The sequence below is a fragment of the Ostrea edulis genome, chromosome 5 (assembly GCF_947568905.1).
Source record: "Ostrea edulis chromosome 5, xbOstEdul1.1, whole genome shotgun sequence".
Taxonomy (NCBI): Eukaryota; Metazoa; Mollusca; class Bivalvia; order Ostreida; family Ostreidae; genus Ostrea; species Ostrea edulis.
In genome coordinates, this window is record NC_079168.1 from 43,712,489 (window position 1) to 43,725,251 (window position 12,763).

Below are 12,763 nucleotides of genomic sequence, written 5' to 3' on the forward strand. Positions count from 1 at the left end.
TTAAAAGAGAAGAAATTCTTTAATCAACAGACTATTTATATCACAGACTATCACCTCCTAGCACCGCCAAATGGTAATATGGTTTTACAATAGTGAAATCACGAAATTCTTACACCAGAAAACAGATAATGCAGAAAAAATGTAAAAGATAAATGAATATCGATTTGATAATATTACATCTGCCCTGAAAACCAAAGAAATAATGAAGTAAATAAAATGGAAATGTGAAATGCCACTTTTTGTTTCAAACACGTACACTTTGTTAACGATATTGTAGTGCTTATAATCAGCAACAACATTACATGTATTATAATTGTATAATACGTTTACATAAATGTAATGCAATTTCACAACAAACAATGCATTTTACGGACAATACCCGGTTATTCCATAGTGCATACGAGAGTGTGTGCTCGTGGTGATTTTCGTGGATAATCTCTAAATTAAAGCATTAATTCTAAAGTGAACGTGAATAAAAACACAATTAAGAGTTACTTTAGTATATTCAAATATTTACAGTTTTTATGTGAAACGAATTCATTTTGGTTATTATGATCTTGACTATGAGACAGCCTTGTGTAAATCTTTGACACACTATCGTATTCTTTTTTTATCGACTCTAAACCAAAAACTGATAATGAATTGTATTGAAATTAGGTGTTTGTAAATCAACTCAAATGGCTTTTGTTTTTCAATTTATCAAGTTTATGATGAACAAAGTCGAATCCAAAAGCAAGAATGAATAAATTCTAAAAATTTGATAAAAATGGCAATCACTTCGCAATTGTTTTACGAGTTGTATCACAAAATCTCGACATTTTGAACATTCTGGTTAAGCACAACACGCCAGTAGTAAAAAAAAAAAAACGCCCGTAAAAGAGAGTATATAGCAATATTTACATTTCCAATGTTTTTGCCTTAGATATCTTTACAAATTGAATAATAGCCATTTCCTCGTGATCGTGCTCTAGCTGTGAACAATGCGCGTGTGAATTTCAATAAATATAGTACGTTTATTTTAACGAATGAGAATTCTGACAGAAATGAAAGTGAAATCTAAATATAACTGACAACGTAGCCCTGTGGTAAAGCAGACACGTACAAATGAACTATGAAGAGGGGTTCGAACCTCAACAGAACTATATTTTCTCCCAATACAACTAAATTTTGTGAATTCTTTGGAGAGTCCGTAGGAAATGAAATAGAAATATTTAACCTTATAAGAAGCATGAATAAGCAACATGGGAGCTAGATTTTTATTGATAACATTATCAAATATTGAAATAACAGCTATCTGCCAAAAAATGGAAAAGGGGTCATAATGATTTTTGTTATTAAGTATTCTTTTTTAACATGTCCATTTTATTGCGCTCTCTTTTCGCACAGAATTAAAAATACTAATCATATCCGCAAGAATTGGTCAGTGAACACTGCATTACATCACTCCCTGAATTAAGTTATTTCCGAATATATTTAGAAGATCCGTTAAAATGCATTGTTTTCAAAGATATACAATAGACATTGCATTGAATACTTACTGCGATAGCAAGCATTATAAACTAATTTCTAACGGTTGTTGAAAAGTAAATTATTTCAGTGAATGGGCAAATGTTCAGCATCTACAGTGTACAGTTTCACTAAATTGTGTACATATTTCTGATAAATATAAATTGTGGAGAAATAAATAAGATTTAAATAATTTGGACAAGAATGTAAGTGATCAATAAGATCCTTAGAATAAACAATACAAATCAAAAGAACCCCGCAACATAACATTTCCGAAGGCAAGAGAAACAAGACATCAAGCTGGTAATTTACACCGATGACCACAGTCTTGGGTAAGTTTGTACAATGAAACGGTCAATTATCACCCAAGATGGCTAGTAAGAGTTTTTTATTGCCACCAGGATACTCTGCATTCAACAAGGTCGATACTGATTTCTGGTTTTGCTGCTGAAATTTTACTTTAATGTCCCGCAAATCAATCTGAAAAATCCAAGTATAAAATCAAGAAAACATAGTAACGATTGGATTCATAATCAAATGTATATATATATATATATATATATATATATATATATATATATATATATTTCTCCTACCTCTGATCGTGATATGATCATCCTTGTGACGCTGCATTCATTTGTGCCTAGTCCACCAAAAGAAGAAAACAACTTTTCTGCATAGAATTTGGCTGGATCTTCAATCGCTTTCACTAGAAATACAGATTCAGACAATGTATAAGTTTTTCTTGAGGCTGTTAAACTTCGATTTTTTGGGGGGTTAAAATGTCTGGTAAGTGCCGGAGGAAGGGCATTCTATTGTATTTAGGAAATACATCAAATTCAATTTGGTTGCCAATTTACAGGGTTTTACAGGGAAAATTAAAAGAGTTGACCTTTTGGCAGCTCCTTGAAATGGTAAGATAGAATCATATACGATAAAGGTTGTTTGTTCATCAAAGCTTTTCTTTCAAAGTAACTGTATTTAATGTAAAATTACCATGCAATTAGTTGCTACTCTTTAAAATTTGTTCAAAATGGCTTTAATATGAAGCTATTACTTTTTATATTTATGATAAAAACCCCAGGTTTTGCCGTTATTTTTAGATATTTTGACATAAAACAGTTAGTTTTACGATGGGTTTTCTTCTCGAAAAAACTGAGCACAGGTTTGGAAAAAAACTTTAGATTCATACAATAAATATATCTTCCCCGTACACGATGTGACAAGTTTATCTAAAGCTGCGTCCTATGTTTTCTAAAATAGAAATTACCATTTTAGACTAGATTTGATTAAAATTTTAGAAATTGCGTCACCTTAGATGCTATGTACTCCAAATGACAGTAAATATCAGAGAAAAATAATGTGAAACATTAATGGACATTCTGTTTTTATGAAATTAAGAATACAAACAATACTTTAAAACTTTAAAATTTGGAGTTTTACAGGAGGATAGTCCTTTCCCACTTGAAACCTTATATGGTATAATAATATTTCCTAAATATAAGAAATATGGCCATATCGCACATGAAAAAAAATACAAATTGTCTTTTCTTGAGTAGATGTTAACAGTACCCAAAGAAATATACACGTCTTCAGTTTCGCCAACTACGGTATCTGCAATGGATTGGTAAATATCACTTCCTGTCAACTGAAATGATATAAATGAAATCTATTAGCTCATAAATCGAGATGAAAGAGAATTCAAAATTAATTCAGAATCCCACAGGCGTGCTAACAAAGCTACCTTAGGACTAAGATGAGCCTTAAGTATGTCTTTAGACACAAGATAGATCCTAAGCATGCCTTAGGACACATCTTAATCCTATGTCGGTTTCTCGAAACCTTTCCCCAATCTAAGGCCTCACCATAAGTTCGTCCTAACTTTAAGACAACATAAACCTTGTCCTATGACCATCCTTATTTATGATGACACAATAATGAGACTACTCACAAAACAAATTCAGACCAAACGGAAAAATTATTCACTTGTTTTTATAATGGTCTTGACATAAGTAAATCAAGGTATATTCTTTTGATTTTAAACCAAATCACTTGACGTAGTATAGCACTGTGTATATTTATTTTCTCTATAAATGTATGTAGATCTTTCAATTGTTTTAAAAACTGCAAATATGTCACAAGCAGTATATATTGAAATAAATGTGAAGAAATAAGAATGCTCCTAAGTACTGGGGATATCCTAACTTAAGAAGTTCCTAAGATATCATCGATATACGTCCCAATATATGTCCAAAGTTGATCTTAGGATATTCCTAACCCTTTTCCTACATGTAAGTCATATCTTACGACTAATCTTAGGACAAAGCTTAGAAGTTTTGTGAACATGCCTGCTGATTGAGAACTACGGCCTGGTGCGCTTTACTTACTTTTTCGAACTCCTCGAATGTCAGTTTAACTTGAGCATGGTTTTTCTTCAAGACAATGTCACGAAAAGCTTTGTCAACAACATCCACCTTGCCATTCTGGTAAATATAGAAATTTTCCATCTTCATCAATATACACAATTTTATCTTACCTGTACATTTCTATCTTCACATGGCTAGAGATTGCCATATTTCAGATTATGTCTTAAATTTAGCTCTTTCTGTATCATCAATTGTTGCTCATTCAGCTCTGGATTGATAAGGGTAATGGTTTCTTGTTACCTTACTCATTCTTTCAGCGTCTTTCTTGGCCAAATGTGCGTTGACCTCGCTACCCTGGTCTCGTTCACCTTGACAAAGCAGTTCCACAAAGTCGGCTAAATCCGGATCAATGTGAGCCGTCAGTTCTTGGGTTAATTCTTTCCCGTACGCTAACAAAAACAGACAACATGACAAGTCAGAGTAGCCACACATCACCTAATTATATAATGGTTGACCAGAAAGTAGACATTTCTAACATAATTACTTTTTTTTAAACAAAGAAATACAAAGCTTTCGATTTATTCTTTAAAAAGACATTCTCTTACTTTTCTTAAAAATTTCCTTGACTTCTTTCATCTCCTGTTTAAAAATTGAACAGAGTAAAGGTGGTGAAATAATATGAAAAAGTATTCCACAATGTTTTTCGACAGCAATCTTATGTTTGTAATGTATATAAAATGGAAACAATACAGTCACTGAGGTATTCGTATTATACACAGCAAAACCCCTGATCCTGAGCTTGCTCAAATGTTTACGAGTCAATATCAACTACATATGTAGATGTACCCATTTGGGCATATTTTATCCATGCAACGTTTTAAAACACTATCATTTCCCCCTATATTATAAATTGATCAGCTGTTTTTGAAACTCTTCAAGTGAATTTACATTGAGTTCATGTACTCTGTTCAAAATCCAGACTAATGATATCAAACTTTCTCATCACATTTCCTCTAAAAAAGGAAATCCGATTACCTTAGCATCCCTTGTACAGATAATACCAACGAGAACTGGATCAGAGAGTCCTAATCCGTTTAGAGCTTCGTGTAGGCAATAAACATCATATTCGGATGGTGGCATCAGTAGACCTGTTATAGCTTCTTCATAATCAACACCCATTTTTTCCTTCACTTTAGCTTCCAATGCGTACTACGGTGAGAGGAAACACCATTAATATCCTATCTATATCACACGACCCTCCAAGGGAGATACAGACAAGAAACTGTATGATGATATATTTAATTGAAATACCCACAAAATTATTATTAATGAGTAACTCCTAACAATCATTGATAAATGCAGACTTTCTCTTTTACCTTTTTGTACTTTGTTGACCATTTATTCTTCAATATCTGGCGCTGACCATTACTTCTGGTGGTGAGTACTTCTATTATGACGTCTTCGTCAGTGTGTGTCTCTATTAGAGCTTCGTGCAATCGATCACAGTCAGTGGAAGGATTAAAATTATTGGACGGTTTAATTGTGCCACTTATGTTTTTCTTCTGCCTCTCATCCTCTCGTCGTTTTTCTTTCTCCATTTGTTTGAGCTTTTCCTCTTCTTTTCTTTGGATTGACGTATCTGCAGCTATGCGCAGGCTTGGTTGTCCCAGTGGATTTTTTTGGTGTTTTGGATCTGTTCCTCTTGAGGATGAAGGCTCGACCCTTTTGATTGGTGGTTTAGATTGCTGGGGTACCGGGTTTGCCCCTCTCCATTTCTTCTGTGTAGATGTCTTTTATCAGAAAGAATGTTTTTTACTACTTGATTGTAAAATTTTCATTAATAACAAAAATAAGATATTTCTGATACAAACCGCTCCTTAATTTTTTCCATTTTCAATGAGGAAACTTAGAAAGAATGATGTTAGCTTAGAATAAAAGTCCAGAATTAAAGCTCACAAGCGAAGTGTGAGAGGTTAGAAAATTGTTTGAACTAAACTAGTATACCATACTGCAACAAGAACAGGTTATGCTGTATTACGAAGGGCTTGTATAGTGTATGCCCAAAAAGTTATGTCTATTGAAAGAGGTTCGAAACTTTTGTATGTAAAACACTACGAAAGTCTAAGCCATGCTAGTAGGCATACGTAAAACACACCTGCTGGGTTTTCGTATCAAATGTATCATCATTGGCAGAACGACGCATCACAACACTCGCCAATCTTACCCTTTTATCCACATGTCTCTGGCGAATGCAATACAAATATAAAACAACAGTTCAATATTGACTGGAAGGATCACTTCCAGAAACACGGCTGTGTTAACATTTTCACATTACATCATGCAGTATGATAAATTTCAAATGAGTAAATACTGAAATACCAAACGTCATCATATACATGTAATTTCTTTTACAAGCTGATTGTTTCATGAGTACCATCCAAACAGAAGGATGGTGATAATTACTTATCAACTTTGCCAATAAATAATGACTACACACACTCTTCTCCATTTCAATCCCTTCCGCCAAGAAAGTTGTGTTTGCTTGTCTGTCTGACTGTCTGTCCGTCTGTCCGCTGTCCCTCTCTTCATTGAATATATGTAGACTAAGATTAGACAAGCTTTGTTTGTCGATTTGTATATCTGTCTACCTGTATTTAATTTGGTTTGTTTGCACGTATTACCATTTGACTGTTGTTCGGTTTGTTTGCCCGTTGTTCGGTTTATTCGTGAGTCGCTTTATTTACCTGTCACTTGGCTTTTCTGCCTGTCGGTCTGTTTGGTCATAGCAAGTTAGTGGTTTTGTTTGTGTCTGTATACTAAGTTTGTGGTTCTGTTTCTGTACTAAGTTTGTGGTTCTGTTTGTGTCTATGTACTAAGTTTGTGGTTCTGTTTGTGTCTGTGTACTAAGTTTGTGGTTCTGTTTGTGTCTGTGTACAAAGTTTGTGGTTCTGTTTGTGTCTGTGTACTAAGTTTGTGGTTCTGTTTCTGTACTAAGTTTGTGGTTCTGTTTGTGTCTATGTACTAAGTTTGTGGTTCTGTTTGTGTCTGTGTACTAAGTTTGTGGTTCTGTTTGTGTCTGTGTACAAAGTTTGTGGTTCTGTTTGTGTCTGTGTACTAAGTTTGTGGTTCTGCTTGTGTCTGGATACTAAGTTTGTGGTTCTGTTTGTGTCTGTGTACTAAGATTGTGGTTTTGTTTGTGTCTGTGTACTAAGTTTGTGGTTTTGTTTGTGTCTGTGTACTAAGTTTGTGGTTCTGCTTGTGTCTATGTACTAAGTTTGTGGTTCTGTTTGTGTCTGTGTACTAAGTTTGTGGTTCTGTTTGTGTCTGTGTACTAAGTTTGTGGTTCTGTTTGTGTCTTTCTGTCTATTAAGTTTGTAATTTGGTTTGTTTTTTGTCTCTGGGTGCATTTGTGAGACAGGTACATTTTCAGGCAAATGTGTACGTTCGTTTAGGCATGTAATCATACGTTCTGGGAAAAATATTTGACAGCACAACGTGGTTGTTCTAATTTAAACAAAAATATATTACTGAATACCTTGCTCTTGGGCCAATTGGGTGGTGTTTTGTTGGCTATTTCCAGTAAAACTTTCGTTGTTTTGTGCTGGCATTTAAGCTTAATATCGTCCACGAGTTCGGCATCATATTTCTTCTTGTAGGCTTTCCGTACAGCCGGCATATCTATCTAAATATCGAGAAAGCAAGACTCGTCAATTACTTCCAATTCAAATTATGAATATCATATATATATATGTATATATATGTGTGTATATATATATATATATATATATATATATATATATATATATACGTAATACAATTTTCAGTTTAATTTATTGCGCAAGATATAAGATATACATTATATATCTTTTAGCTTTCATTTTCATTTTACGATTAAGCGAACAATAAATATGATAATAATGAACACCGACTGACAATCTAACAGAAATTGTGAATGCATGGATAAAACAAACAGCACATCCTTACCTCAGACCTCGCCACCAGTAAGTTGACAAATGCCGAGTTTGTGGGGTTCATTGTACGAAATAATCGGTCTGCAAAATGGTTCTCTGGGCCATTGAGGCAGTTTACTAATGAAAAAATATGTTGTGATATAAATCAGACTCCCCATTATTATACCATATCATGGTCATTAGTGAGTCAAATTATTGAAAGACACAAAGAAGCATAACGTACTACTAGTGCGTGATATTATTGCAGTTTTAATGATTTTTATTCTTTATGCATTGTTTTATTTACTTAGAGCAATAAGTGCCTCGGCATACGTTCGAGAGCACTCCCTTTTGATGTCGTCTATGACATCTGTTCCTTTGTTGTGAATCTTATACAGGTTCAAGACTATGATGATATGTTTGTTGTTTCTAGTCTTGAGCAATTTCAGGAATTTTCCAGTATCACTCGTCCATCTGCCCTCCCCAGACTTTAATAAAGAAAAGACAAATAAAAATGGATAGAAATTGATTTTTTTTTTTCGCGTCTTGTTTGCCACAGATATAGCAACATTAAAACCGTACATTTGTTTACTATTCTAACGAGAATTTCGAGCGTAATCATTAAATGAACCAACCAACAGAAGCTAGAAATAGACTTACTTCATACAAATCCTCCGCGTCAGTTTCCGCTGTTTTCTCATTAACCTTGTTGGTTTCATCGCGATCACCCTGAAATAAACAGCTGATTGGTTGAAGATGCAAGATAGCAATTATCACAACAGCAATTCTCAATAAACTAAATTTAGCGAAGAACATCAGAAAATGCGATAAATGAATACATGTAATGATGTTTCATTTTCGGTTAATTAATCGGTATTGCACATAATTGATGACATCATCGGACACAAAGTCATAAGAGAAAATGAGTTGACATGGTTTTTTCCCCTTTTAAAGTTTGACAGAGGTTGTACAAGAATATTTTAAGTGTTTTACATGAGATATTCATGGGTTGATAAAATTGTCATCAAACTGATTCATTTTGTGCATAGTTACCTTTGCCAGCGTTGCTAGCAGGCATCTCTCGGGATCTTCTGTTTTCTCATTGATTGTGGTTTCAAGACTCTGTGAAAAATCTACAACAAATCGTTCGTATCAAAATCGCCATATTTGCAAAAAAAAAAATCCCAACGATGCCGACCAGGTATTCATTCATAACATTTGAAAGACGATAATTTTTGTATTGGTTAACTACTGCATGCATTTACATATTATATGAAACACTTTTACTTTCATGACATGAATGTTTTAGAAACATATTTGTCCCCTGTGTGGCAATATTGAAAAAACTGAGCTTTGAATTTAGAATGTCTAAAATGATTGTGAAAAATTGGGAATACCAGTGTATCAAGTACAAGGTTTACAAAATATTGCGCAAACATATTTTCTTCTGATATGTCGGGAATAATTTGGCTCGTGACATATAACCTTGTGACCTCAAAATCAATACGGGTCATCTACTTTTGAGAGGGTATTACTGTATCAAATTAAAAGTTTATCTAGCAAAGGGTTCTCAAAACATTGACATATTTTATGTGTAGAAAAGTTTGATCTCTGGCCTTAAAATCTCAAAATCAATAATGATTGTCTATTTCGTAGAGTTTAAATGCATATCAAGTTTGATGTCTATCAAGCAAAGGGTTCTCACGATATTACAATTGCAGTATTTTCTTACGTCCGGGGTAGTTTGAACCTGACCTTGTAAACTCAGAATCTATAAGGTCTTCTATTCCTTAGGTGCAAACCAATATGTCCCCTCTTTATCAAAGGAAAACATAATTTTTTCCCCCACAGAACTGAAGAACTAACGTTCTATGAATATTGAAATATCTACAATGGTATTCGTTTGAAGGATTAGCCACTTTGCTATTCAACCAAAAAAAAATTACTGACCTTTGCGATAAGTTTCTCTTAACTCCACAAGGTCTGCATTCTTGCATGTGAAGAGTATCTCTACTGCTGTGGGATAGTCGCCCTCCTACGAGTAAAGAGTAATTCATAATCAGTTCTGCAGAAAACCGTTCCTGAAGGTGGATCGCAAAACCAAAATTTTATTAATGGCTCGTTAAAGCATCCCATGGAGTTTGATTTCACTATCGAAAGATTGAATCTAGAATCAAATTTGAAAAATCGTAATATTTCTAAATTTTGATTTTGTCCATTTCATTTTTTCTTTTCAGAATATATCTAAACGCAAAAACATATTGCATATTGAAATGGTGAAATTCTTAATTTTCATGTATATACATTCTAATATCTAAAAAATCAAATCGTCTATCCAAGACCTCAAAGTATTTTTTATTAAGTGTTTGTATCATGCATCAAATCACAATGAAATTTGAACTCTAAAATTTCTTATTTGCAAACAAAACACCCATTTTTTAAATTCTTACAAGAAAACTAAACATTCATATGAAATAATTGAGAACTTGTAACACTCTTTCGATTTGAAATCACGCTCCATACGAAAAACTTTAACAAGTCATTTGATAGATAAAACTTTGTTATAGCAATCCATCATAAAATTAACGGCTATCCTTACCAGATTACCTTCATCTACTACCGTTAAGCTTAACAGTTGATGTTGAATGTTACATTACAAAATGCATTGTGCATCTCTAAACTACTATTCAAACAGACTTGATTATTCTCTTTTTGTGTGAGAAATAGTTTTCTGTGCTTGACATAAGAAAATATTTTCTACGGTATGTTCTGTTTTTAGCAAGCACATCGAAAGTGTAAACAGTTTTCTTCTTCCACAGCCGAACAAAATGTTGTAGTACATATTTGGTACATCAGATCTTGAAAGACAAAGATGAAGTTTGACAAACAAAGTCATGAAAACACGAGAGAGACTGATACCTCTAATGCATCATGGAGAAGCGTGGCTGTCCCAGTGGATTTGCTTTTCAGTAGAGCGTCAATAAGGCATTCCCAGTCCTTCCCAAGACCTGAATGAAGCTCCGTTACTAAATCCTGTTTGGTCAAAATAAATCATTTTAAGTCAAAACCATTTCTCTGTAAGTGAAGTAATTATTTTTACTGTCACAAATTTGTAAAATAGTATGGAACATCGTGGGTTCAATTTTCCTAGCTTAGAACCCCGCCAATCTGTTTGAATTAAGGTCTGCATGGTATGATCAGTTTTCGTTGATGTTATATATTCGCTGACAAACAACTGAGCTAATAGAATACACAACACAGACTGTAACCTATCATAATTTACTAGAATAATTAACATAGTTATTCATTCCAGATTTTATAGCATCACGAGGTACAAAACTAAGAAACTTTCTATTTGCACTGATATCAAATGAAGTACAAAGCGATATCATATTATATTTACATATGTTAATAATCATTTTACTTGCACACCGCTAATGTCATAAGTTATATATATATATAATTCCAATGTTAGTTATTACAATTGTTTTGATTGGACAAAAATAAAGCTGAACAAGAGTTTACACATCAATAAATCCGAAAATGCGATGTATTCATACACGCCTGAAAACAAATAACATAGTGAGGGGAAACTATTAAAATTTTTGCAATTGTTAGTAAAGTGAATGAATTGGAATTATAAGAATCAAACATTCTTTTTGAAGAATTTATCGATGTGTAAACTCCGGACATTTTACTCACAAACTTAACATAAAAGTGCTTCACACTTTTATTCAGTTTGTGAGTAAAATGTCCGGAGTTTACACATCGATAAATTCTTCAAAAAGAATGTTTAATTCTATAATATATATATATATATATATATATATTATACTATTCTAACAAAACATGTAACTAATAAGTAAATCGTACATGTCGTGAACATACATTGTAAATCAAATTCAAAATGCTCTAAACTTAAATTCAACTTTACGGTTTTATGATTTATATCTACATTAATTAAAGACCGCATTGAAGTTTGTTTATATATCTCGCTCTATTCGTGTTCTAATGCCTTTACCAGACTGTACATTTCTTTAAATCTTTCGCTGATTTGGTTTCTTTGAGCTGGTTTTCTTCGAACCAAGTTTCTAATGAAGACATCCTCAGGTTGTGCTGGAAAAAATTATTAAACAGGATCAATAAGCAAAATGGTTATCATCATACAGGATCAGTACTTACTTCCCGTTTGAATGTATATAAGAAATATTTTTAATTTAATCAATGTGTGCAATAAATAATTTAAAGATAATCTTAAAAAATTAATTATATCTTCAATTATTTGAGTTTATGTTGATATGGCGCTCTATACATCCATGTAGCTGCAGATCTGTAGCTCTCTGGGAAAATATCCATCCCTTATATATATATATATAAACCTGCAATTTACGGCGCAGAAAAAATGCGCACGGTTCAGGCCTTATATCATTGTATCCTTGCATTGCCGTCTCAAAACCTTTATCTAAATAATCTTAACATAATTTCCTACTATACTTGTGTCCAAACATACCTTCAAACATTCATTAAAGCCCCATAAGACCCGAAAATCCACAGCTTCAACTGATTCTGATTGTTTACGTAGCCATGTTAGGTAGCTGTAGTTCATTTGAGTGTAAAAGAACAGATTATATCCAAGTTTCTTAATAGGAGATGATGGATTAAAACATTTTAAAACTTTTATATTCAAACGGAACTTGAAATTATTTTCGATTGCAAAATCGACAATCAGCAGGCAATACACGTGAATTATAATTCCAACAAATATCACTGACTTTTTATTTTTATTGGATTAATCTGTAGGAAAAATATTTTAGCGAAAGCATTGCTTGAGCAAAATTGCTAGAAAATTATCGACAGTAAAAAATTCCCCGATTTACGATGTATACAATGTATAGCCGATACCGATTCAACGTTGAAATTCGAACCCCGGGTCATTCTTTA

At 33.1% G+C, this 12,763-nt stretch overlaps 1 protein-coding gene across 4 annotated transcripts in view; it reads right to left on the reverse strand.

Annotated features, from left to right (window-relative positions):
- LOC125649574 (annexin A6-like) overlaps window positions 1-12,763 on the reverse strand; it is a 34,926-nt gene continuing 22,163 nt past the window's right edge. For 3 of the 4 annotated variants that reach the window (XM_048877199.2, XM_048877198.2, XM_048877200.2), the window contains 17 exons: window positions 11,844-11,938; window positions 10,742-10,855; window positions 9,773-9,857; window positions 8,876-8,955; window positions 8,483-8,551; window positions 8,130-8,310; window positions 7,857-7,960; window positions 7,408-7,554; window positions 6,028-6,114; window positions 5,249-5,662; window positions 4,908-5,081; window positions 4,478-4,511; window positions 4,173-4,321; window positions 3,894-3,989; window positions 3,079-3,154; window positions 2,103-2,215; window positions 1-1,986 (listed from right to left, as the gene is read on the reverse strand). In XM_048877199.2, coding sequence (XP_048733156.2) covers window positions 1,861-1,986; window positions 2,103-2,215; window positions 3,079-3,154; window positions 3,894-3,989; window positions 4,173-4,321; window positions 4,478-4,511; window positions 4,908-5,081; window positions 5,249-5,662; window positions 6,028-6,114; window positions 7,408-7,554; window positions 7,857-7,960; window positions 8,130-8,310; window positions 8,483-8,551; window positions 8,876-8,955; window positions 9,773-9,857; window positions 10,742-10,855; window positions 11,844-11,938 — 2,144 coding nt within the window. In that variant the 3' untranslated portion in view covers window positions 1-1,860. The remainder of the gene's footprint in view (window positions 1,987-2,102; window positions 2,216-3,078; window positions 3,155-3,893; window positions 3,990-4,172; window positions 4,322-4,477; window positions 4,512-4,907; window positions 5,082-5,248; window positions 5,663-6,027; window positions 6,115-7,407; window positions 7,555-7,856; window positions 7,961-8,129; window positions 8,311-8,482; window positions 8,552-8,875; window positions 8,956-9,772; window positions 9,858-10,741; window positions 10,856-11,843; window positions 11,939-12,763) is intronic. The other variant, XM_048877201.2, reaches the window with a different exon arrangement.